The sequence below is a fragment of the Chrysemys picta genome, chromosome 8 (assembly GCF_011386835.1).
Source record: "Chrysemys picta bellii isolate R12L10 chromosome 8, ASM1138683v2, whole genome shotgun sequence".
Taxonomy (NCBI): domain Eukaryota; kingdom Metazoa; phylum Chordata; order Testudines; family Emydidae; genus Chrysemys; species Chrysemys picta.
The window spans coordinates 24,897,886-24,925,204 of NC_088798.1; the positions used below are offsets into that span (position 1 = coordinate 24,897,886).

Genomic DNA, 27,319 nt, shown 5'->3' on the forward strand with positions numbered 1-27,319 from the left:
CATTTCTCCCAGATGAGGATTCAAACAGCAGCTATTAGTCAGTTATTAACAATTCTATTTGCATTTTTAAATGCACAATTTATCTGACATACACAGAGTCATTCTAGCGGTTTTATTTCACTTTTGTTTCTGAAAAATAATGAGCACAAAACTAAAACAAAACTATGGAGGTGGACTGCAAGACAACTAAAACCCTCGGCCCCACCCCATGCCAGTAAAAACGTATTTGAAGTTTAAAAACAAAGGAGGAACAGTATATTTTTAAAATCCACCCACCACATGGCTTAAAGGAATTATCATCCAAAAGAATAAAAACTTCACCTGGTAATTCTGACTCAAAATCCTAATATAAGCATGTGTGATATGCCACATTAAAAATCTCCACTTCATATTTGTATGTCACCAAAACGATTTCAATGTATTTGCAAACATGTCACCAAGTTCTGTGTTGAAAAATATTGCAATGGGGATATTTATTATTGGCTCTCTATATCAGAGGTTCTCAAACTGCGGTCCGTGGATAGTTCCCTCTAAGGTACGCGCCTGGCCAGCTGCACACAAGAGAACGAAGGGCCACCCACCTAATTAGTGGAGCCACGCAGGCATGGCTCCACTAATTAAGTGCCTGGACCCTGGAGAAGACACAGATGTAAGGTGAGGTGGTGGACTTGGGGGTGGGGGAAGAGGGGCCAGGTGGGAGGAGGCAGTGGGGTGAGAAGAGGGGGTGGAGGGAATTTGGGATGTGCAGGGCTGCGGTGGCCAGAGAAAAGGGTGACTTTGCCCAGTTCCAGGGCTGCGGCTGCCGGGGAGAGACGGCCCTCCTTCCCAGCCTCAGCTCTGTGGCAGGGGAGAAATCCCCCCTCCTTCCCAGCCCCAACTTGGGGGCTGCCGAGGTGCGGGAGAGAGGGCACATCCATCGGATTAGAAAGGTAAGACTACTGATATTAAAATATGAGTTGTGTGCTTTTATTTGTAGAACAAAAAACTGTTAATTATTATTAAGTTTTTTTTATATAGCACTTTTATCCACAGTGCTTTACAATAGTTAGCTAATGGTACACACATTTGGAAAGATCATTAAGTGGTCCACCGAGACCCTCAGCAATTTTCAAGTGGTCCGTGGAAAAAAAGTTTGAGAACCACTGCTCTACATGATTCCAACATCTAAACTTGGTCAACGTCCACTGTTTTGTTCACAGAAGATTATTTCTCCGTTTCTTTACCTTTTCTGCCAACTGCTAGAACAGGGATCGGCAACCTTTGGCAGGTTTGGCCGATCGCGGCTCCCACTGGCCACAGTTCACTGCTCCAGGCCAATGGGGGCGGCAAGAAGTGGCGGCCAGCACATCCCTCAGCCCACGTCGCTTCCCGCAGACCCCACTGTGCCTGGAGCGTAGTTTTTTAAAATTAAATTAATGCTAAGTGGGTTTTTTTTAAACCACAATTGCAAGCCAGTCCTTTGAAGCAATGGTAAAAGGCACTTTAATCTGAGTAAACAAGGCATTGTTGTAAAGTTGTAGCAGTACAAATAAGCTCCAGTCTAAAATCTGGCATTTAAGATCTTGACTCCGAAGAGAATTTTATTTGAAACCTCTGAAGATAGTAAGTTTGGTTGTTAAGGACTATTATCACTCCACTTACAAAAATTTAATTTGTGAGGATATTATCCTTTAAGATATAAAAATATCATTTTGTTTAAATTAAAATTGAGTTATTTCATTACAATAAGATATTGTACCCACTCAGATTTTTGTCTCTTATCACGCATCAAACTTCATAGATGCATTCAAATCAGTGAGAGTCTTGTTTTAGCTCATGCACTAAACAATACTTTATAAGATCACATTTTAGATTTTGAACTACATTCTCTGCCGATATATATTTTCGACTGAACTAGATCATATGCTAATTATATTGTTTATTAAAAATAAAAGGGAAATGCACCCACTAAGAGCATTCTTCTTCTTCAGGAAATTTAGATTCATGAGAGCACCACATGTACACTCTTTAGCACTTTACTCAAAAGGACACCTCAACACCAGGGAGAGGATGAGAGAACAAATACCACATGACAAATGTTAGCCATGTTGCTTAAATTGGAAGGCACTTGGATACAGAGATGAGTGCAGCATAAGAACGAGAGCTAGTCAGTAATTTTCTGTCAATTATTTCCTGAGAGAAAATGCAATTTCTAGAAAATTTCAATTTTGCATGGAAAAATATTGATTTTTCCCACAAAATTGATTTCTTCTTAGAAATATCAAAATGAAATATTTAATTTGGTAATGGTTAACCCAAAATGGAATATTTAATATTTTTAATTCAACAAAACATAGTATTTCCCTATCATGGCACAGCGTCTTATTAGATTTGTAACTCTGGCCCACATTCTTGCCTATAGACTGGTTTCCCTGGAGAACTGTAACTCCCATAAGGCAATGCACTGATTTCCCTCTCACTGAGCTGCATGGTCATGGGTATCATATGACTCAGAGCATTATGGGAGATCTAGTCTAGCCAGGAATGTGGCCACATAGGGGCGCATGGGATATCAGGCTCCCCAACTACAACTCCCCTAAGGCAATGCACCACAACGATAAAATGCAGGTTAATGTTGAAGTTACTTGAAACAAAGCATTTCAGCACATCCCAACAACCCAAAACAAAGCATTCTGATTTGGGGAATGTTGAAATGATTTGTTTTGATCAAAATATTTTGACATTTCCATACACAAGTTTTTCAGAATTTCTCTTCTGCAGATAAATTTGAAATTTCAAATTTCCATCTCATTTCAGGATGAAAACCAAATGCTGAAATTTCAAATTTTCATCTCATTTCAGGATGAAAACAAATGCTGAAATGTCAGAATTTCCCACAGAATGGAAATGCCAATTTCTGCTCAGCTCTAACAAGTACCTCTATAGAATAGGACTTGTTTACTCTCTGGTCTGCTCTGCATACAAGTTACACTGGTTTAACTAAAGCCAGGTCTACAACAGAAACTTTTGCAGGGATAGCAATGTTAGTTAGAGGTGTGATTTTTTTTATTACATTTCTATACTGACAACAGCCTCATGTAGATGTAGTTATACTGGCATAAATGTGCTTTGGTTGTTATTGCTTATTTTGCTGGTATAAACTGTCTCTATACTAGAAGGGTTTGCTGGTACAGACCTGGCCTAAAACTGTGATTTTAAGCTGATTAGTTAAACCAGTGAAACTTGTATGTAGACAAGTCCTCTGAAAGTACTGAAGGCAGTTTGGTCCCAAACAGGCTTAATTCTACCTTTACTTGGTTCCACAACAAAAATCTGAACAGTTTTTTAATGTAGTTTTTGATGGGTGAAATTTAACTTCATTTGCAATAAGAATTTCAGTTTTCTTACGCTAAAGAAGCCTTTTAGATTAGCATGGAAAGACTGCCCCACCAAGCTGTAGAGCAGAGGTAGTCACTAGCTGGACCATGCGCCAAATCCAGACTGCCAGACGCTTTTGATGGATCCTGAAAACGTCTTTTTATCATCATCATTATTTTTTTCCTCTGGCAGCTGCACCTTGACTATACCTTGACCAAGAAATTTGGGCCTTGACAAAAAATAATTGACTACCGCTGTAGAGAGAGAAGGCAGCAGGTACTCTCTGCCTAGCATGAAATGCTGACAAGACCCCTGATTTGCAGTAAGGATAAGAACAGACATGGGAGGGGCATGTCTCAGAACATGGTATTTTCAAAAGATCTGTAACTTTCTTGTGTTTTTGAAGAGTAAAGTTCAGTTTCCTAAGAGCTGTTATACTTTGGTCTAATTCTGGTTGTTGAACTTGGTGTGGGGGTGGTTAGTGGCCTTAATCACTATTGGTTAGTCAGTGGGAAGGGCAATAAGAACTATGAGGTCATATTTCCTCCCCTGGCCTTCAATATGGAGGTAAAAGAGTAATTCCCGGTATCTCTGTAGGAACTCTAAAAAATTACTTGAGGAGTGAACCCTTCCTCGACTGGGAGGAGAATGACGAGCATGGAAACGGGTGTCTATTGGGGTGGGGGGTGGTGAGCAAGAGAGACTTTGGGAGGCACTGGCAAGTTCTGCGGGGGCAGAGAGAGATACTGCTTATATGGGTTAGGTGTGGTGAAAAGACAAGCTACATAGAGAAGTGGGAAGAAGCTGGGTGGTGGGGATGTAGGAACACATTTCCATTTTTTGCTTGGGGCTAGCTACAAATCATTACACCCCTGCCTGAGCTTTCATGCTCAGATGCCTGGGATTTAAAAGATAAAAATTCTTGGAATGTGTAATGGGCAACAGAGTCCTCACTGACCTCAATGGGGCTCCCATGAAACTTTGTTGCTTTAAAAAGGATTGGGCCTTACAAGGGTCACTCCTTCAGGAGGCACACAAACTCAACCTGCTAGAGGAGTGCAGAGTAATTACGGAGAACCCTCAGAAGTAAGTTATTTTGAAATAATTCTGACTGAGGCAAAAAAGACAAAACCAAGGGAGAAAAAGCAAGCTCTTTCTATAGGTAGGAAGCTGTGATGCACAGTTCCTTCAAAATACCTCTGGCAAAGCATGTTTTGCTGACATCCTTTATTATTTTGTAGAAGAATATATATAGAGCATTTATTGGTATGATACCCCAGTTATTGGCAACACCATTTACTTGGGCTGTCTTGTACAAAGCAAATTTCCTAAGTCTGCACCTTGCACTCCCGGATACAAAGCTGAGAGAAGGAATTCCATTTTTAAACACTAACCCTAAGATTTGTGAACTTACGACTTATCACAAATGCTGGCTCTCAAACCACAGCGCAGAGCAGTGTCAGTTACCTGCTATATAGGGTATCCCATATGTTCTGAGGTAGCATTACAACCAAGTCCTCTATAAAACCAGCTTTATGTGGAAGAACACCTATAAAAGAAGAAAAAGGTCTTGCTACATTTTTTTTTTTTTGGGTGGCTATTCTACATAGAGTTAGGGAAAGAGATAACTAATGTTTTAAAGGTCTCTAAGTCATGAACCACCTTTTGACCAATTCAAATAAAAATATAAGATATAATATAGTAAATGTTGTTTTAAATGATCCGTCAAAGTACCAACTCAAGAGCAGTCTCTTAAAAGAGGCCCCACTCTCTTTAAGATGTGGCTGAACATTTTACTGGAAAAGCTGAAAGGAATCATATCAAAGATTTAAATCAGACATATTTGAAAGCAGAAATGGATTGATTGTAAAGGCTTCTTTTAAGAATGCTGGTTGTAAAATGTTTTTTTAAATGATGGATTAAATTGTAATTTAAAATTGTTACTTAAGAGTTTCTGGATTACTCATATAAAAGCCATTGATTGTGACTTACCAAATTCTATTCCACTCATTACTCAGTAAAGCTCATTTGTTGTCTTCAAGCTTTCTAGAAGTCCACAAAGAGGCTTATAGATAATGAAAATTCAGGAAGAGGGGGAACAGAAGAAAGGCTATGGGGATTATGGACAATGAAGTTTCATTTGCTGTTGCTCCTACTACTGTGCAAACACGATGTACTATAAACAGTTATTGTACATGCACAGCATCCAAGCCTCTCCCTGTGGGGAAAACTAGCGAGGATGATGCATCTGTGGATGTAAGGGACAGCAGGTCTTGAACGCTGGTCCACAGGACTCTTTGACACTAGTAAGTTCCAACCTGCCACCTGTTGTCAGAAAAGGAGCCAAACTCTGATAGAAGACCCCAATCCTGGAAACTGATTGGTGGACCAACAGGGGTCCCAATTGGTTCACAGCTCCTATTTAAACCCAGCACAGCAACAGGAAATTGTCCATACAACTGCTTTCACCCTACTTAGGGCTGCTTCCTCAGCAATACCTGTTCATACTGCTGATCTCCTGGTAACCTGACCCTGCCTGCCTCGTGACACCTGACTCTCGATTTTGCTCTCTGGCTTGTGTCTGCCTCTGACCTCTTGGTATCTGACCCAGCCTGACTCCTGACCCCGATCCAACCACTAGATCAGACCATTTATGTCCTAATCTTGACAGTGGCATCTGTAGCAGCCCTGAGCAATGAGAAGGTGGTGCTATAGATCCATTGGGTTCTCGTAGGCTCAGGTTCTCCTACTGCACACATACACCCTACAAATGACCACAGGTACAGTATTTTCTCTTTTGCATGTGGTTACATGGGAGAGGGTGCTGGATATTGCATGGTGGTTGCTTAGAAAGACAGATGCCCAAACAAGGGTGACATCACAAAACACAGTTTTCACTAATGTCTAGCAGAGGAAGGACAATTTATAACTTGTGTACAAAACATGCAAGAAAGTTGCCTTGATCATTATTGTTTTCATGTTGGATTCCCTGTTGTGACCTATCATATCTGGGTTCCTGGGATTGTTATCCTCAGTGTGTAGTTGTGACAAGGATTTATGTTACAAGGTCTTAGTCCAAACAATTATTAGGGGAATATAACTACGTAATCAAAGGTATAAAACAACAAAAAATCTATGTAAATGTTTTGAAAACGTGCAGACCATATTAGGGTGCTATGTAAAAACATGCACACTGAGGATAAATTATTATATACACTTTTTGTGGAATTACACTCTGTGGTCAGATCTTGAATGTAAAACACCTAAAGTAGGTCCCTAACCAGAAGTGATGACAAGATAATAAATAACCTTGGCTTCTGGGTAACTGATAAGAGTAAAGAATAAGAAACTGATTACATACAAGTTCCTGTATTTTAAAAAATTCCCTGCTGGCCAGTGAAATAAGTCTTCATCCTCAAAGGTAGATGTTCTCTTTTACTGGTACTTCATAAAACATTAGCAGTCTCACCTCCATGCATACAGAGGAAATCATTATTAGAAATAGGTCCTGGCTCAGCAAAAGTCTTGAATTTATTCAGCCACTGTCGAGAAATATAGAACTGCAGGAGACTTGGTTCCATCATAGTCAACAGACTTGATACCCTCTGTCTCTCTCTTCGTGCTTCTTCGTTGCTCTTCCTATTATATAAATAAAAAAAAGCATTAAGCACAGGATGTATCCTTATGTGTGGTGCTGATTTACTCTGAACACTGGTTTGGAAACCAACTTTTTCCTTCACTGAATTTCTGGGTCATTACATTTAATACACCTAAAAGCCCAATTAAAAATATCCCATTACTATACCATTAAATAATTTTAATTCACGTTAAAACAACCAATAGAAAAGACACCCATTTAAATAAAGGATCTGAATTTTAATGTGTACTACCAAAATATAAATATTCCACATGCTTGAGTTTGTATTCTAATTTTGAAGTATTTGCTCACAATAAGCACAGTGTTCTTTTTGACAATATGGTCTATTCCTAAAAGGAACACAGAAGCAGTCATGGTCATTGGTCTGACCCAGAATATCTTGGCCAGCAGCTTGTATCTTGTGCTTCTAGCAAAGACAAAAATATTATCAGACTGTATCTACTCATCTGTGCAATTCTATTGTAACTTATTTCTGCAAGACTCAGTATTCAACTTCCAGTAGCAAACACACATCCTTTGCTAATTAAAACTAGATATCAGTATAAAGAATGTAACGCTTAAGAACAGAATAATTTAATAGTTGTAAAACAGTTGAAAGATAAGAGTCTAATTGCATGTACAGTTCCAAGTATAAAAGTGACAGAGATTGAAGATGGTAATAGCAGGTGTCTCCTTTACGTTGTCTGAGTTTCAGGAAAAGACCAGGACACAGCAAAATAAGGACACAGTAAAACCCCTGTTGTTCCAGTTCCCAGCTGCTAAAGAGTTTCCTCAACTCCCTTTATAGCTCTAACAATCTCAGTCTGTCTGTGTGCAGAATCCTCCCTGTGTGCATCCTCCTCTGAATAAAAATGAGGCAATCTTAATTACCAGTTCTAAGACTCTTCAAGTTCTAGTAATCTCACTGAGTTTTCATTATCTTAAATCTGCAGAAATAATGTTCTGATCCACCTCCGTGCCTTTATTCTGAAGTTTTATAAGCATTTAAACATTCAAGCAATTTCACTTGTAATTGTTACAACAAAAAATAAATTGGTGGCAAAGCATTTTTATTAAATCAAAGCAAAGCATCTCCACGGTGGCATCTAGTGCTCCTCTCAATATCACATTAGAACAAGTCTTCTTGAAGCCTTTCCTCTATGGTAGCTCTCCTGCATTACTGCCTTCTTCAGAAGAGCAGAGTCTCCTTTTTTCTTATACTGAAATTGCTATGCATTATTAATGTGTCTTCTGAGGGCTATTATAAAATAAAAGCATTTCTCCAGCATAGTTGATTCTGTGGTGACACATACTTGACATTAGTTCTATCTGAATTACAGGGTCTCTTGCCAACAGCTGAGTGTCTGACTGACCCAACCTCCCGTCCCCAATTCCAAATGTCTTACAAAATTTATTTAGCAACCTAATTTAAAAAGCTGGGTGCCAAATGGCCAACAGCTCACAAGTGATTCATTTATTTGAACAAGGTTTATACAGACACTGAACTTTCTCCTTTTATTCACTTTCTTACCTGTAGAAGAGAACATAAGCTTCTGCATTCTGTACAGTGGATTCTGGTACTTCTGTGACACTCTGATCATCAAATTCATACCACAGATTATTTAAATTGTTTCGACAATAAGCTATATAATGTCCACCTAGAGTAAGAAGTATTAGAGACTGTACAGTGAAATGTGCGGCTATGAACAATATAGGTAACAGGTGAAGAATACAGAAAATTGGACATCTTTTCATCACATATTTTTAATGGTATTAATGAAAGGAACTTTTACTATATAAATTTGGTTTAAGTTCCTTATAAATCTAAGATCAGCTTTTTGTTCCATTCCCACCAGCTAAAGGCAGACATGGTTATGTTCTTTCAACATATGCTCTGCTCTCCAAGTGATCTTTAGTTTGACTGATTTCTGAGCAATATGAATACTCTGCTCTGGGTCATGATGTTCAAAACAGTCCATTTAGTACGTTATTTTAGTCAAAGGAACATCTCTGTCTAGATTTTCACATTCTCTAAAAGCAACCATGTACCTGCATGAAATAGGAACCATGTTCTACTGTTCAGCATCTCAAGATTCCTAATTTGCATCTTGGTTACTATTCACATTTAGGCTCAGGTTGTTTCTTAAAATACAGAGCACCTACAGTTGTGATAATCGTATACCTGCCCTTGATCTGAAAGGGAGGCAGCATTTAGGGAAGAATAAGATGAAACAATTTGACCTAAACAATAAGGTCCTTGTCTTTGGGACCCACTACAGAATCTATTCTTGAGCTATTTTGACTCCCATTTCTGACTGAATGCACCCTACTTTTTTTTCCTGGTCTCTGACTCTTGAGAATAACATGGAAACTAACTATAATAGAACCCCAGAGTTACAAACATCTTGGGAATTGAGATTTTTGTTCAGAGTTACGAACACAGTATGTTTGTTATTTCAAAAGTTTACAAATGAACATTAACTCAGTAAAGTTTAAAAGCTGTATTATGCAGAAGAAAAATGCTGTTTCCCCTTTTTTTTTAGTAATTTATGTTTAACATGGTACTATACTATGTGTGTCTTTTTGGGGGGGGGTCTCTGCTGTGGCATGATTGTGTACAGTACTTCCAGTTCCAAATGAGATGTGTGATTGACTGGTCAGTTCATAACTCTGGTATTCATAACTCTGAGGTTCTACTGTAGAAAGGAATGCTACGTCTCCTTGACTGATTTGGGCATCATTAGGAAGCACATTACAACCAGAGCTCTTGGATCTTCATTAGATGCCAATACATTTCAGGATAGAACTGAAAGCATTTACTGTTAAATCTATGTCTTAGATGTTCAGGGCCTTATGTGAGAAATTGCCTCTCTTCCCACACCATGTTGCCAGAGTTTATAACAGAGGCATTGGAACTCTTTCAGACAAACAAGGAGGAACTACTGGCAGAATATTCTCCACAAGGGGAATTGGCAGTGCACTCCCCTTTGACAAGGAGAGTAAAAATCAGCTAATTTTCTGGACATGCACGAAGTCCATCTTTTCACCACAGATCTTTGTGGACGGAGGAGCTTATTTTATTATTCACATTATATTTGCTTGTGGTGTCACTAGCTGGGATGAGCAGTCCTTTATATTGCATCATTATTCATACTGTGTACTTGAATTTATGTAGCAGACAACAGCAGGATGGTTAACTAGAGAGGTTTTTGTAAGTACTATTTTTTAATTCATAAGACTGGTTGATTCATTCTTCTTCAAATTGTACAAAACTCCTAAATAACATTCCAAAATGTATGCCATAACTCATTTTAAAAAACAAATAATCAAACAGAACATGTACTAGCTTCTGGCTTCAATCAACAGTAAGACTAGTCAATTTTGGAATTAATATTACTACCACCATTGTCCATATTTACCTTTCAGACCAGTAAATCTTAATGGTACCCTTAATCCCACATCTACTTACATAAAATAAAGTGTGCCATGAACATCTGTCACTATGTTTGCATTCTGAAACAACAAACCTATACTTACTGCTGGCAGTTCCATGGTGGCAGATGACAGACAAGAGATCATATGTCACAATCTGAGCTGGACTGTCCTTAGCAACGAAAGGCTGAAGATCAAGTCCTTCCAGGGGAAAGGATACATGGGTACCAATTTTTGTGGAAAACATGAGCTCATGTCTGAATCTTTTGAGATGAATGCACAATATCTGTAAGAAGGATTGACAGACTTAATTTAGAACTTAGAAACTATACTGCAGAGGCCCTTTAGATCAACTTACCGTCGTGTCTTAACCGCGGTGAGTCGACTGCTGCCGCTCCTCCGTCGACTCCGCCTGCGCCTCTCGCGGCCGTGGTGTACAGGAGTCGACGGGAGAGCACTTGGGAATCGATTTATCGCGTCTAGACTAGACGCGATAAATTGACCGATCGCTGCCTGCTAGATCGATCGCTGCCTGCAGATCTGGTAGGTATAGACCAGGGGTAGGCAACCTATGGCACGTGTGCCGAAGGCGGCACGCGAGCTGATTTTCAGTGGCACTCACACTGTCCGGGTCCTGGCCACCCGTCCAGGGGGCTCTGCATTTTAATTGAATTTAAATGAAGCTTCTTAAACATTTTAAAAACCTTATTTACTTTACATACAACAATAGTTTAGTTATGTATTATAGACTTATAGAAAGAGACCTTCTAAAAACGTTAAATTGTATGACTGGCACACGAAACCTTAAATTAGAGTGAATAAATGAAGACTCGGCACAACACTTCTGAAAGGTTGCTGACCCTGGTATAGACATACCATTAGAGACTCCTATGGCCCCAGTACAAGCAGCTGGAATTAATTTCTTCTGCAGTCGGAGGCAGATGATGGCAGCCTCAGGACCCTCCACATTTATTTTAAATTAGTTGCATTTGGGATTTCCCCCCAAAAATCATCTTACTGATCCTGCAAAAATCCTAAGGCTAGCACTGAGCAGTTGCCAAAACCTAATGCTTCAATGAAGGACAAAGCTCTTCCCCAACTGCATTTAACTATTTGTGCAAGGCTGTAACCAGGATCAAATTCCTTCACAATTCTTGGAGTCATCAGCTGATGCTCTGAAGCATAAGATTTGATTACCTTTAGCATGCATAGCTACAAACCTAACAAGTCAGAAACATTTCCAGCTCAGCACAGTATTTAACTCTATGATCTCCAGCAGAAGTGAATTCCACAGGATGGCTACAGGACTGTAGGAAAAACATTTTTTTCCCCTTCTAACTTTACCTTTCATTTTAACTGTTGTTCACTTTCTTGTAAAGTACCTGACCAAATGTGACTAGATGCGAACCTTTTTTTTTTTTCTTTCTTTTTTTAGGAATGCAAGTATGCTGCTACATTTTAATTTTTTAACATTCAAGACACAATCTACTTTCTGTGCAACTCATTAACCTTGTCACATTCCCAATCATTCAGAAGAAACATTTTTAAAAGGTGTGTGATTTCAATACCTCAGGAAAGTTTTGCACTTTGCAGAATTTCACTCCATTCCTTAACCTAAGCAAAGAAGAAAAACATCATTTAGTTCTATAAATGTTTCACCTCCTCTGCCAACTCAGCAAAAACATGACGAAGAGTTGCGTGTTACATTAGTAAACCTGAAATATTTCTGGAATGCAGACTAGACTTACTGTAGCAAAAGTGATATGAATAATGAAATCTTGAAGCAGAGAAAATCTGTTCCACTGAAGAATTCAAAGCAGTAACTATGTACATGTCTACCAGTTCTATCTAGCCAATGGATTTTCTTAGTATGGGGGAAAAGATTTAGCATTCAAACTTTGTGAAAGCAAATTATGGCTGAATTGCAGTTTTTGCTAAATAAGTTCATTTTTCAAGATTATTTAACTGCAGCAGAGTATCAATAAATAATTAGAATGGAGTGCTAATATGCACTCCATTTCCACTGAAGGCTATGAATATTCTTCAAGGTCCTCTGTATTTTACTGGCCCCATACTATATTTACTTAAATTGTACTATGATGCTTGTACAAGAAAACAGCGTTATGTATAACAGCAACAACTGTTAAGAGTCTGACAGTGTTACGTTCCTTTATTTTGATAAAACATCATCATTTAGACTGCATTAACAATTAAGGATTTATCTTACAGTAATACAAAGGGTTGCTATACATTTAGATGAAATATTTCTTTATAATCCCTGTGATACTACACCCCAGGAGCGAGCCCTATAACCCCCATATTCTTCATTTGTATGTAATTTTGATATTGCATAAAAAGCATGCCTTGTAAGGTATCATGGGAAAGGTTATGATCTGCTGAAACCCACTGTTCCATCTAAATATCTCTCTCATTAATGCATATGAAGTTATGAGAATTGTGTTGTACGATTGCCACTAAAATTTGCTGTGGGTTTGGGAAGCACCCAGATACTAGCTCCCCAAAGACAATAACCAGGGAGATCAACACCCGCCTCGGCATTGGTTAACAACCATTAACAGCCATTGTCCAGCAAGGGAGCTACAATGCAATGACTCACTTGCACAAGGCCACACCAGGGGAATTCCTCAACCTTACCTTGTGACTCAGCAATCCCCACCACACATGCCTGGACTTATGTTCTCCAAACACATGGACTAAGGATATAAAACAGAACACAGGGGCCCCATGCTTTGCCTTTTCTCCTCCACCCACCTATGCTGCAAAGAACAAGGATGCTGAGAAGACTGATGATTTCAACAGAGGAGACTGGCCCAGGTTTAAGAGACAAACCTGTATATTAAGGACTAAGATCCAATGGGGTGAGAACATTGCTTGATCTAAATACGGTCTAGTGTGATAAGGGTTAAGGTTTAGACTGCATGCTTATATTTTATTTTATTTTATTTTGGTGACCACTGACTTTTTGCCTATCACTTATAATCTCTCTTTTATAATCAATACACTCGTTTTATTGTTTATTTAGTGAGTTTGCCTGAAGTGCTTGGTAAATCTGCTCAGGTTCACAAAGGCTGGTGTATGTCCACTTTCCATTTCAAGAGGTGAAACAATTAATAAACTTGCATTGCTCAAGAAAAGGTCTTGAACAGTGCAAGACGGTATTCCCGAAGTACAAAGCTGGGGGGGATTTGGCTGGTGCCTTTCTCTGTGATATTCATGAGTGACTCTGGAAGCATTCATGCAATCTAGCTGGGTGTGAGGCTCCGTATGTGGTTGTGCTGAGTGATAACAGTGCCTGGAGGGGTTTGCTCCTTGTCACAGGGAAAACATTGTGAGAGACAGCCCAGGCTGGAGAGTTAAGGGGGCACAGTCGTCCCACAGTGCAGTCCCAGGCTGCACCCCGTTGATCCCGTCATAATCCGAATATGGTTGACTCATCCCTAAAGCATTTCCTGTCTGACACACTTTTATTGCTTCTAGACTTTTGACAGGTATTGTACAAGCTCATATAACAAAAAGCTGCTCATCAAAAAATGTCATTGTACCAAAAATACAGGATTCTCATCTATGAAAGTCACTGTATGTTGCATTTATTTCCACACATTCAACTTTTGCAGCAACAGTTAATGTGCTGATCAAGACCAAGGCTTATCAAAGCAAACTTAAGGTAAAACATGACTTACTTTTTACACTTTTCACAACTGTACATGTTATCACCTGCAGATATTGGGGGGAAGGGGGGGGGGAAGAGAAACACAACCATTATTCTCTAAACACAAGCAATTATTCTTCAAGGTATTCACTATACTTTATTGATTATAATTGTAATTTACAATAGCTATTATACTTTTCTACTGCTTTGATTGTGTCATTGTAATTTCAGGGATAATTTATTTTTCAGGTTAAATGTTTTCATTCAGTGTCCGAAGACTTTGGATTCCTATGGAGAAAGTTTAGTATTTCAATGAGCAAATGTATGATTTGGTTTTCTTAGGGTTTATGCTCCCAAACATTAAAAATATATTCTGGATTATGTTGGGTTATTTAATCATTTTAAAATAAAAGGGAAGCAGTACACAGTTTAAAAGGCAAGAAAGGAGCAAATTCCCAAATTTAGACTGAAAATGTCCTGAACGCCATCTGATTTTATTTCATTAAGAGAAATTCAATTATTGGATATTTACAAGAAAACTTATGTGAAAATTCTTGCTTCAAAATCCGTGTCAATAGTGGTTTATTAAAAAAAATTAAAAAGTGCATCCTATGATCAGGAATATTTTTAAAGTCTGATGTGTGCTTTGGTTCAATTAAAAAAAAGCAAAATTAAAATACCTCATCTATTTATCTTGTTTTAAAAAGAAGGCACATTAGACATATTTTAAAAAGTGGCTTACCCTTGAGCTCATCTCTGGCGAAAAAGGCAGCAAGACAATCTTGTAAGGTTACTATTGGACCCCAAAACCAGCTAGGAACACATGAGACAACAAACCTGAAACATCATTGACAGAAAACACAAATGTTCTGCCAGTAGAGCAGAAACCGCAATTTTGAAATCTAAGCACTACAAAGAGAATCACTTACCTTTTAAAGTACTCCACAAAAAATGCTATCCACCCCTGGGGAGCATATGCTTCACCACACGACCCTGCCTTGACTAGAGAAGTCTGATGACTTGCAGAATGCAGTTTGGCAAGGTCTTCCTTACCTGGAATAGGCAATGACAGATCCTGAAAAGTCTCCAGGGTAACAGATACCTATGCAAAAAATAAAGTAGGGAGGAAAATTAGGCTTTTGTTAAAAGAAATAGGCAATCACTTCTAATTTTGTCAAGTACACCACAGTGTTTTGTAACTTTATTTTATGATCTTGAGAAGTTTGATCAAAAGAGTGACTGCTAACTAAAGATTCAGTGTTTTATTCCTAAAATTCCACTAGATGGCAATCTCTCAATTATCAATTAAATGGATTTGGGTCATAAAACCAGTCTTTTGAAGAACATTGCACCAGGTGATACTTTTATAGCTAAAGAAGTAACAATGGCTCTTTTATAAACCCCAGCTGGTTTATTCCATGGTAGTGGTGATGTTAGCATTACAGAGCTTTTCACAGATGGCTCTCATGCGTGCTAGTTCTACCAAACATTATTCAAATGATGTTCATGGTGTTTTACTTAGAAACAATCCTCCCCCTCCAAATAAGAATGAGCTTCTGACTTTTGGGGCTATTTTTAAAGGAAACTGAAGTGGTTTGTTATAATAAACTTAGAAGTAAATATTTGCTAAGGATCATTTTTAGAAGTTTTTTTAATTACCTGCTACTATTTAAGTGGCACTATGAACAAATGGGACTCGCTTTCTTCAGTGGGGGCTGCCATTTTTACTAAAGAACATCACACTTTCCAGCAGGAAGCTGAGCTTCATAAGTCATACTAGGACTTCAAACCACTTTGAAAAATCAAATGTTAAATGTTTTTAATGAGACCTGAATTTTCTCAGCCCAAACTTGCACGATGAGGCTCTTGAAACAGTATGACTAGCTACTCTTTTCTATATTCCAGATAATTAAAAACACTTAATGACTGCCTTTTCTAATCTGATGCAATAGTTAGACTGTTTTAGATTACAAGGCAGTTTTCCTTAAGGAATCTGTGTGTGTTAGGAAGTCAGGCTAAACATGATTGGATTTTCTTCTAAATGAAGTTGTAGACATAGAAGATTCCTCCTCCATATTGGGTTCCATTCTTCTGCCATGAACTGCTTTTCATGGGCAAAGGATTTCTCCTTCCCCAACACAGCTTTTATTCTTATTTAAAAACAAAAGAATTGAAAAGAGGCACCTCATAGCTTAATGTAAAAATAACTGAATGAGCAGTTCTGAATGATATTGGCAATCTGTGACCGACAGCATGTAGACACCACAGTCCTTGGTTAGCCATAATACCATAGGAAAAGAAACTGTAGCCTTCACCTGAACACACACCTTGCTGTGTGTCTAAGCAAGGTAACAGAGCTGTTCAGCTAGTTTATAACCAATAGTTGGAACTTCCTGGACAGTGGAAGGGAAGAGGAAGAAAAAGAAAACTTTGCTGCACTTGGGGAAAAAAACTTGGTTGCAAACTAACACCCACAATTTTGTTGAGTTTCAGTTGGACTTATGCTCTATTCCCAAATGAGAGGGAAGAGTCTATATTAAAGAAGGGTTGCAACAGTTACTATCAGGGACTGAGAAATTAAATTGAGGAGACGTAACAGCTGCAGAACTCAGAAAGGGGCCAAATCCCAAGAGAAAGATTACACATGTAAAAGTAAAATGACTGAAATTAACTCTGTATATTTTAATATAAAAATGAACATCACATTCATGTTAGAACATCTTCCTACACTCACCCTATCACAAGTCAGGCACTGCACTGAGCTTATGATGGTCCCATCAAATATGTCAGATATGACACTCCTGTATTTCTTGTATTTCTTCTTTTTTGGAGAAGATACAGTTGGAACTAATATAAAAAGACAAAAATAAAAATGGTTAAAGAGGGTTCATGAACAGTGTGTAACCTTTGATTCTGCTTTGCCTGAATCCATTTTTAAAATGACATGATTAAATGAGTATGTGCCACCTCTTTTCAGGATTGAGATAAAGGAACTAATTCCCTTTCCCCATTATCTCATCCCCTACAGAACCAGGCAGCCAAATTACTGGCAGCTATGGCTGAATTAGTGTATCTCCTAGGCTCAATTGTTCCTGTAGGTTCCTAGTAGAATGAAGGTAGACAAACATGCTTGATCCTTCTTTCTTTCCTAATGGAATTTTTCAAGGCTAGCATTTAAGTTAAGTAAAACTCAGACATTTAGAGGGGCAATCTTAGAATCCTTGGTGTATAGCTCTCAGATTAAGGCCCGTTTTAAGCATATTCTCACTCAGAGTATAAAGTTCATACATCGGAGAGCATATGCTAGCCTCATTTGACCATAACGGTTTTGCAGGGAGTCTTCAACATATCTTGGTTGAAGGACTCAACTGGTTCAGACTCGAAATGCTGAGGCACTGATTATGGTGGACCAAAGTGGGACGAGTCTCAGTGATAGATACAGAATTTAAAAAGCAGATTGAAAACAAGAAAACCTGCCCCCTGCTGAGACTGCCTAAGTGGAGCAGTCTCTAAAGCGCTCAGAGGGATTTTCCCCAATTGATCTGGAAATCAAGTATAAATAATTTCAAGTTCTGATCTGTATTAGATGAGTAATACTTGTTTCTCTTGAGTACAAAAAACCCTCAGAAACAGTGTCCTGGCCTTCCTACATTAGAGAATAAAACCTAGAAGCATCATATGAGATATAGACTGCAAATGCTCTTGCAGTACCTACCCAACAGACTAAGGTCCCCAAAACTCCTCCTGTAGGAATCTTGGCAGTTGACCTGCTGATTTGCTAGTTGCCAATACAAATAAGGAGCAGCAAAGTGTGGGGCCAATAACAATGAAAAGGGAAACAAACAGTTCCAAACAGACCTCTCCCCACCAGGGATGCAACTCCCCAAAGGCTGCCTCATAGACAAAAGAAGTCCATAAACCAACTGGATGGTCCCTAAGCAAATACCTTTGAGTGCCTGCTGTCTCATGTAACTAAAATTGCCTCCCTGACTCATTTCTAGCTGAAACAGGCTTGGAGAAGGGAAGAGTTTGGATCTGAAGAGAGAATACTGGCAGGAAGAAAAGTCAGCAAACAAGAAAGCTCACTAGCAAGTCCTCTTTTCATGTGGCACTTTAGATGTGCAGTATGCAGGGACCCACGAGTTATGCAGCAATGCCCCACTTCCTGACCCCAGTGAAGTATTCTTCAGTCATGTATTTTGATATTAAACTGTTTTAGAACACCTCACATTTTCAATTTGCCAGAGATTTCCATACTGAAAATGCATGACAGATGTAGTTGGGGGCGGGGGGGGGGAGAGGGGGGAGAGAAAGGTGTTGGTTTCTGGGTAGAGGACAGTTTGGCCTCATGAGAGTCAGGAAGGCACAGGAGACAGTTTTGCTTTTGGCAACTAGGAGCGAGTTGAGACTTTTACAGGGCAGGGGACAGATCTCTATTGTTTCCACTCTGAACAAAGATGGAGGTAACTTTACATCCGAGTGAGGAAGGATGAATTTCTCATTCCCCAGCCCAGCAAACCTTGACACTAGCCTCACTGCAATCTGCCCCATATCTTCCACTACACACAATTATGGCATTAGACTGATATTTCTGGAAAGCTAACCAGGAGTGATACAATGTTGCCATTTAAATGATTCTTGTTAGACTTCAGTGCTGACACACCATCAACATGAAGGGGTCAGTTAACATCTTTTTGAGAGCTGTGGTATTTGTCTGTTTGCCAAATATAGCAGGCATCACTGTATGAAGGTTTTCTTCACAACCATAAATAAATAAATCTTTAACAATTATTCATGAATGCTCAGATTTTGAAGCACAATTATGCAGCAAACTCAAAAACTCAAACTCACTTACATCAATGAATTATCACACTATAGAGTATTGCACATTGGCAACAATCCCAAAAGGGGGACGCAGGCAACCCCTCTGGGCCATGTCTGAAACACCACTGTTGTCCAGATCCTCAGAAAAGGAAAGGGAGTATAATGAAGCAGAGTACCAGAGTGGCTTTCCATTGAAATTGCTCAGACTCCTGCTGATGGCTGGAGAGAGGCCAGCTATTAGGCTGACCACCTCTTCCACAGATGAGGGAACTGCAAGTCTGTCAGAGTGGGAAATTTCTGGAAGTTTGGTTGAGATCACGATCAACTTCCTAATGCTTTGAGTAGGCTGTCTGTAATCCAAGCATGCTCAGGGTCCCTGGGAGTTAAAGCTGTGACAGATGGTGGGGAGAAGATCTGCTAGAATGGGACTTCAGATCACATCTCTGCCAAGCTGTTCATGGGTTCATCCAGATGAAAGAAAGGGATCAGGTACCTCAAGGAGTGGAGTAAGAAAAAGCTGCCCCTGATGGAGGATTTGCATTTTGGTGTCAACTCTATAAAGGGACCACACAGAGAGATGCAGCCAGGGTACAAAGTAGGAGAACCTCTTGTAGAGGCAGAAGAAACTGCTATAAAAACATATTCCTGCTGCTGAGAGACTGCAGTAATGGAGAAGGAGCACTGTGTCAGAGCCAACCCTGCAGTCAGTGAGAGCCTAGCCCTTTCAGGTGCTGACCTATTACTGATGAGTAGACTGTAGAATAGATGCAGCCTAAACAGACTCTCTGTATGGTCTGCAGAAATTAGGACTGTTCCAATGGGTGAACTTGCCTAGAGCAGTAGGGACAGGCATGAGATCTTTCACCCTGGGAAACTCAACTGATGCGTTGTTCCTGCAAGAATCCTCTCCCTTGAGTACCCAATGAGCTCCTTCCCAGACTCTCCTCTAAACACGCAACCTTTTTTCCTTCTATGAGCATTCTTCCCTCCACCTCCATTTCTCCAATCAGGTGCTATTAAAGAAAGATCAAGAAATATTGCTCCATGCTTTAAGAGCAAGGAGACAAAAACAACTGGAGAGGCAGGAAGCGCTATGAATACACAGTTGCTTATAGCGACTGGTAGTGATGCACCATTCTCCAATAAAGTGAAAAGAGACAGTGACGTAGAAAATCATGAGAAGCTCTGTACCCCATTAACATGGTGTCAAATCTCTAACTAGAGGCCTGGAAGCACATGCAGCGTCAATATTAAATACCAAAATTAAAAAACAACAACAAAAAATTAAATTAATGGCACACTTATGAGCAAGGCAATGCAAGGAGAAAAAGCATATACCTTTTTTGTGTGCAGGTGCCAATCCAGACCATAATGAGCCTGATTTTGGAGGAGAGGTTGATAAACGTGTATTCACTCCTTCGTTTGAGGGAGGGCTTTGCGGTCCTGACAGATCAGTCATGTGGACATCACTGATATAGTCTGCAACAGAAATTTGTATTACTGCACAGCTGAATTTTTCCAACAGTAAAGTTTTGCTTCAGGTTGAACTGCAAAATAGTTAGATAACTTACATTTCAGCACACCAGTAGGTGACTGATTAAATGCTCGTGCATAAGAAAATTAAGTTTTAATTCAGCAACTGTTAAAGCAGAAATAATGAGCCAAAAAAATCCAAAAGCAATCACCAATTGTAATGTTATCTGAAGTCTTCCAATTGTTACAAATCTTGAATAGCTGGTAAATAGTCACTGGACTTCAAAATGGATTAAACAAACATAATCGAAGTACCACATTAATGAACTTGAGCACCAGTTTAAAAACCAATCTACTCTCGTGCGATACATGACAAGTTATACATCTAAAATGGTTTCCCTCATTTTTACTTTTACATGCATTTCAGCTACAAGTATGATTTTGTTATAATTACAAATTAGCAACTGATCATACAGTCACCTGAAATTCTGCTGTGTATTTGCACTTTGACTGTTCCTGGATTATGTAAAAATTCAGCAGTTTCTGAAGCAGTGTTTTTGTCTTTTTTTAAATCCTCCATAGAACTTGCTCGGTTAAACTTATTACACGGTGTTTTTTCTTTCTGCCAATCTTTAGTTGTGAGGGAGTGGTTTTCAACATCTTGAATTAACATAGTAGCCTCTGCATAGTCCTCTGAGAATGGTCTGGAACCAGCCTCATTTTCTGCCTTATCACTGCTACCACAAGATTCACAGGACTGGAAATCTACATCTGACTGGTTCTTGTCTTCTTCCATACTCTCTTCTATACTTGTAGAATGGGTATCTTCTATTTCCATGACAGGTTCCTTTAGCTCTTCATGAAGCAGATCCATTAAACAACGCAGGAATTCTTGTGCATCCTGGAATTTAAAATAGGTACATAATCCCCTTTTATATTTAGAAGATATGCACATAGTGGTGTCGAAACAACAAAAAGCTAAAGCTGGCCACTAAATCAAAGGAGTAAAAACAAAGTAAATGCCACCTGCCCAGTCTGGGGTGCAAAAGAGAATTAGACTGTCAGTCCAAATAATATTTCATTTTGGATTTTGTAACCTCCTACACGAGTTCCATTCCATGTCACGAGTCTTACTTGGCAACTTTCCTTCTCAAGCTTTCACTCATCACAAAGCTTATACTCTGTGCCAGGATATTTTAATTGTTAAAATATTTCTTCTGTGGTCTCTGTGACACCGAGGCTCCTTGGCAAAGGGTCGCCTGTTCTTTGCAAATAACACTTACCTCAGGCCTGACAAAGTCACTACACCAAACATATCTTACAGGATATTTATCTATAAATAGTAAAATGTAAGGTAGCTACAGAAAGCTCATAACTCATCAAGATTCATAATCACTGCAAAGTGTATGTATGGGTAATATTTATGTTGAAAGTATGTGTTACTGACTTGAAGTAAATGTTAGTCACCAGAGGATAATGTCTCAGTGACAGCCTATTCAGCAGCAGGGAGTTGCCACCCCACCCTGTTTTGCCACTGATGCAATGCAAGGCTCAATTGTTCAGCCTTGCTCAGTACAAAACTTCCAATGGAAAACCATCAGAGGCAAATGCAAACAATCAAAACCACCTGAAGGAAAAAAAGAAACATTATGACAAAATAGGGGTTCACCTTGTCTATGAACAGAAACAAAAAACTTTCAGGATAACAAAAAGGAGGGAAAGATACTCTGCATCTTTCCACTGAGAAAACATCTTGAGGAACAAGGTATTCTCATGAAAAATTGGATCCTGGTTTCTGTAAAGTTCTGAAACAGACTGAACATCGGGGAGTGGGAAACCTACTTTATTAGCTAGGAAAGGTAATTAATAAATGTAGATGACCTTCACATTTTGATTTTGTTTTGTATTATAGCTATTTGTTTCCACGTCTCTCGTTTGTAGTTAAATCTTTATTCTTTCTTAAAAATATCTACTTTTGTTTTACTGCAAGTGGTTCACAAGTGCTGTCTGATTTATAGGAGCAGCGATTTAAGGTAAAATTAGTAAACTGGGACACATTGCACCTCTGGCGGCAGAGGATCTGGGATTTCTGTGAGTAGTCTGTGTCCAGGGCAGCATATCACAGAGGACTGATTCAAATGAACTGGGGTGCACCTTTTGTTAACCTGCAAGGTGTAGACTCGGCTGGCATAGCCCAGGGGAAAGTGTTCAAGTGGCTGAAAGGCTAATGGTGGTAAGGAACAGCCAGGCATAGGTGAGACTCTCTCAGTTTGGAGGCAGGGGGTATCATAGAATATAGAATAACAAGGTGACTCTCAGTCCTGGGTACCCCAAGAACCATCACAATGACATGTGCATCCTAATACAAGCAACAACCAAGTACCTGGTTAGCTCCCAGCTGTACAGTTAGTAGAGGTTGTCGGTAAAGGAATCTAACCTCATCATATAAGGTTTTCAAACTTTTTTTGCAACACCCAATCAGCGCCTTACGTACACTGGTCAGGGAAACCACATTTGCACCTTTCAAAAGAATCGACTTTAATTTGTCCCAGCCCTCCAGCTGTTCCAGATTTGCCTGGACAGGAGAAGGAAACAAAGGGAGTGTTGTAGATTCATTCTCTAACAGCTCAGCAACTTCTTGTGGAAGGAGTGGGTGGGCTACAATGGCAATGGCACTGCTGGCTTACTTTCAGCTTGAGCTCACTGCTGGTCTTATAATAGCAGGAAAGGGGCAGAAGTTTGACCTATTCCTGGTTTCTGGTGCTTCCATCTTCATTCATTAATTCCTAGTTTTGTTGTTCTTAGCCATCGTTTATTCTTGTTGCACAAGTAGCTATTTATTAAGAGGGTATCTGTTGGTCCACAGGTGGTGGGTTTAACAGGAGTTTGGTACATAATCATTTTGTTACTTACTTACAAATTATTAGTGTCACCACTGTTTGGTTTCCGGGACTCTCCCTCAGCCTAATGATCTGTACACATGTAAATTTAAAACTTTTGACCTATTTGCCGTGGCTGGTAATTCTTTTAGGGGGAGAGATACTGTCGCAGTTCAGGGCTACTGCACCTGTATTTCCCCTCAGTGGTCCAGCAAGGGCATCATTCTCAGATTCCCAGCTCCCCTGCAATTGCCTTTTGAGGACGAGAATAACAACAATTTCCAGGCTGCACAGCTCCCTGCCTTCACTATGTTATTCCTAGGGCACTACCAAATTCAGTCCATTTTGGTCAATTTCATGGTCATAGGAGTCTAAAGATCATAAATTTCATGATTTCAGCTATTTAAATCTGAAATTTCACAGTGCTGTAATTGTACGGATCCTGACCCAAAAAGGTGTTTGAGGGGGGAGGGGTTGCAAGGATATTGTAAGGGAGGTTGCAGTACTGCTACCCTTATTTCTGCACTGCTGCTGGTGGCGGTGCTGCCTTCAGAGCTGTGCAGCTGGAGAGCGGCAGCTGCTGGCTGGGGATCCCAGCTCTCAAGGCAGAGCCGCCGTCAGCAGCAGAGCAGAAGTAAGGATGGCATGGTATGGTATTACCATCCCATGTCTCCCTTACTTCTGCACTGCTGCCTGCAGACCTGGGCCCTCAGTCAGCAGCCACCACTCTCCACCCGCCCAGTTCTGAAGGCAGCAGCAGCGCAGATGTATGGGTGGCAATCCTGCGATCATCCCTAAAATAACCTTGCGACTCCCCTGCAGCTCCCTTTTGGGTCAGGGCCCCCAATTTGAGAAATGCTGGTCTCCCCTGTGAAATCTGTATAGTATAGGGTAAAAGCACACAAAAGACCAGATTTCGGGGGGTTTTTGGGGGACGGGGGGGACCTAGTGAGTAGCTTAGGGTGATGTGTTGAGGAAGAACATTGGGGTCTCCCCTTAAATACTTAAGGGAGTACAGAATGTTACGCTCATTCCAAATTTTAGCTTGCAAGGACTAAATTCCCCTGAGGAAATGTATCTTAATAAAGCTGCAGACGATTTTCCCATTTTCCCCTAGATTAGTGCATTAATTTCTTCGTTTAGGTACATGAATAAATTTTGGATACCCTGGACACAACAGTAAGTTAGAGTGTCAGTAATAATGAAAAGCATCTACAACAATTCTGAGGTTTGCTATTTTAACACTCCCTTGACACCACCGACACTATTTGTATATCAAAAATACAGTTTAACCCTCCATTTCACTTGCTAACTTCATTATACTGAATTACCAAAGTTTTCCAATATAAACTACTGCAATGCAGAGAATCTGACAAAATTATTAAGGATCTGGTTCTTTCTTAAATTGGAAATTAAATGTGGTCCCCACAATAGGGCTTTTAATAAAATATGTTTACAACAGTAAAATAGGTATGTTAGAAGACACTTCATTAAAGATGATTTGAAGAATGCACCTACAATATAATTCAGTCACATAACCACCAATGCCTGCCCACTACAAGTAATTTCTACCTATACAAGAGATGGAGGACACAAGTGTTCAGTATACAGTATGCTGTAAACCAGTAACATTGAAAAGAAAAGATGTGGGCTCATTGTCTAAACAAAAAACTGGATACTAGCAACTCAGCTTAAAAATATTCAAATAGTAAATTAACATAGTTTTTGATATTAACCATTCTGCTGCTTGTCCCAGGGAAAGGAGACATTCATAAGGATCACGGGGCCTTTCAGCAGTTTGTCAACAGAATCCAGCACAGAAGTCTGTGATTCAGAAAAGTTAGAGAGGAGTTTCAGGGGATATAGATTTAAAGTATGGAAAGGTAAAAACTAAAAATTTATGATTAGCTTGGTTTAAATACATATTTTTCTACTTTATCAAGTTTTGAATCTGACAATTTAGTCTACCTGAATCATGCAGTTATACTTTTGACACTTCATTGTCATAATACTGGATAATACTAAGAAAGGTTTACCTGTTGGGAGTAGCCTCGAAACGTTGGATTAATTGTTTTAATTCCTTGAAACAAATTTGTAGGAACAACGGAACCAGGTCTGGGAAAGAAAAGTTTGGGAAAAAAATTAAATGGCCTGCAATGTTCTAACTTCATTGGGATCATCATCAGCTTGATCACCGTGAGACACGTTTTAACAAACTTGTTCTATATTATTCTTACCCCAATGTAATTTTGTCTTTTTTGGGGGGCAGAGGGGTCTTCAATATAAAATATATATTTCTCCCAGAGCACAGGACAACCAAACGTGTGAAATTGGGATTTATGTTTAAAGGCCTTCAAGCAAGCTGCAACCAAAATTAATCAGCAATACAGCAGGGAAATAATTTGGTATGCGTGATAGAAGTCAACTTCATCCAAAGACCCGTTTAAAAATATTAAGGAGTATTTGTTTATCACAGGGTCAATGCAAGGAGATAAGTTTATTTGTAGACCATCAAACCCCCCTTTGAAATAAATAAAAAAAAAAGACTCATGTCAAATGGATACAGAGTCAAGGCCACAAAGAAGTTGTGATCTGTATACTGAGCAGCGCCCACAGATGAGTGGGTGGGTAGTAGCATAGGCACAAGAATGGTGTGCAAATGACCCCAGGATACAAGATATCCCACAGGGACAATCAGTAATATATATTTTAGTCTTTAACTGTATCCAAACCCAAAAGTGAAACCTTTTTGGAAAGAAATTCCGCACCAATTTGAATTTTAGCATAAGCTGTTGTGTATAGTTCTTTTAAAAAAAAACAAAACAAAACATTAATTTCTCTTACATTTTAGGTATTTTTTAAAAGGAGAGAAGGTGGAGGATTTGCTCTACCCACATTTTCTCAGAAAGTACTCCTAAAAACACTTTTCAGACAATTCAGGAAATAAGGAGAAAAGTAAATATAGAGCTTCAGGACTTGTGTGGCCACAGTGCTGTTGCTGTGTGACTGCGACGTATTAACTTGGGTCTCATCTACACATAAAATTATGAAGGAATAAAGTAGGGTCTGAATTTAAAGTAGAACAGTTATTACAAAACAAATCCATGTGTAGACAAGCTCTTACTATAGAGCCTAACAGTGCAGCTCTCTTTTTTCTGCCTCCTCTCCACACAAATTCCAATCATCAAAAGTGATGGATCATTTATAAAAAACGACAACGAGGAATACTTGTGGCACCTTAGAGACTAACACATTTATTTGGGCATAAACTTTTGTGGGCTACAGCCCACTTCATCAGATGCATGGAGTGAAAAATACAGTAGGAAGATATATATACACACAGTACATGAAAAGATGGGAGTTGCCTTACCAAGTGGGGGGTCAGTTCTAACGAGACAATTCAATTAAAGTGGGCAATTATCAACAGGAGGAAGAATCACTTTTATAATGGTAATCAGGGTGGCCGATTTCAAACAGTTGACAAGAAGGTGTGAGTAACAATAGGGGGAAATTATCATGGGGAAATTAGTTTTTAGTTTTTATAGTGACCCATCCATTCCCAGTCTTTATTCAGGCCTAATTTGATGGTGTCCAGTTTGCAAATTAATTCCAGTTCTACAGTTTCTCGTTGGAGTCTGCTTTTGAAGTTTTTTTGTTGAAGAATTGCTACTTTTAAGTCTGTTATTGAGTATCCAGAGAGGTTGAAGTGTTCTCTGACTGGCTTTTGAATGATATAATTCTTCAGGTCTGATTTGTGTCCATTTATTCTTTTGTGTAGAGAGAGTCTTAGGACAGGCACAACAAAGAAAGTAACAGAACGCCATTAGCCGTCACCTTCAGCCCCCAACTAAAATTTCTCCAGTGCATCATCAAGGATCTACAACCTATCCTGAAGGACGATCCGTCACTCTCACAGACCTTGGGAGACAGGCCAGTCCTCGCTTACAAACAGCTCCCCAACCTGAAGCAAATACTCACCAGCAACTACACACCACACAACAAAAATACTAACCCAGGAACCCATCCCTGCAACAAATCCCGTTGCAA

At 39.4% G+C, this 27,319-nt stretch overlaps 1 protein-coding gene across 20 annotated transcripts in view; it reads right to left on the minus strand.

The window, feature by feature from the left end:
- USP33 (ubiquitin specific peptidase 33) overlaps positions 1-27,319 on the minus strand; it is an 84,126-nt gene that overhangs the window by 10,832 nt on the left and 45,975 nt on the right. For 9 of the 20 annotated variants that reach the window (XR_010589996.1, XM_005302379.5, XM_065555460.1 and 6 more), the window contains 12 exons: positions 25,309-25,387; positions 20,874-21,294; positions 20,259-20,399; positions 16,831-16,943; positions 15,026-15,198; positions 14,839-14,933; positions 14,128-14,161; positions 11,995-12,040; positions 10,532-10,712; positions 8,526-8,652; positions 6,827-6,996; positions 4,825-4,906 (listed from right to left, as the gene is read on the minus strand). Coding sequence is in view for 12 of the 20 variants with exons in the window: in XM_005302379.5 (XP_005302436.2) it covers positions 4,825-4,906; positions 6,827-6,996; positions 8,526-8,652; positions 10,532-10,712; positions 11,995-12,040; positions 14,128-14,161; positions 14,839-14,933; positions 15,026-15,198; positions 16,831-16,943; positions 20,259-20,399; positions 20,874-21,294; positions 25,309-25,387 (1,662 nt within the window). In the remaining 8 variants the exon portion in view is untranslated. Of the gene's footprint in view, positions 1-4,824; positions 4,907-6,754; positions 6,997-7,306; positions 7,422-8,525; positions 8,653-10,531; positions 10,713-11,994; positions 12,041-14,127; positions 14,162-14,838; positions 14,934-15,025; positions 15,199-16,830; positions 16,944-20,258; positions 20,400-20,873; positions 21,295-25,308; positions 25,388-27,319 lie in introns of those variants that run through there. The other 11 variants (XR_010589995.1, XR_010589997.1, XM_065555456.1 and 8 more) reach the window with 6 other exon arrangements.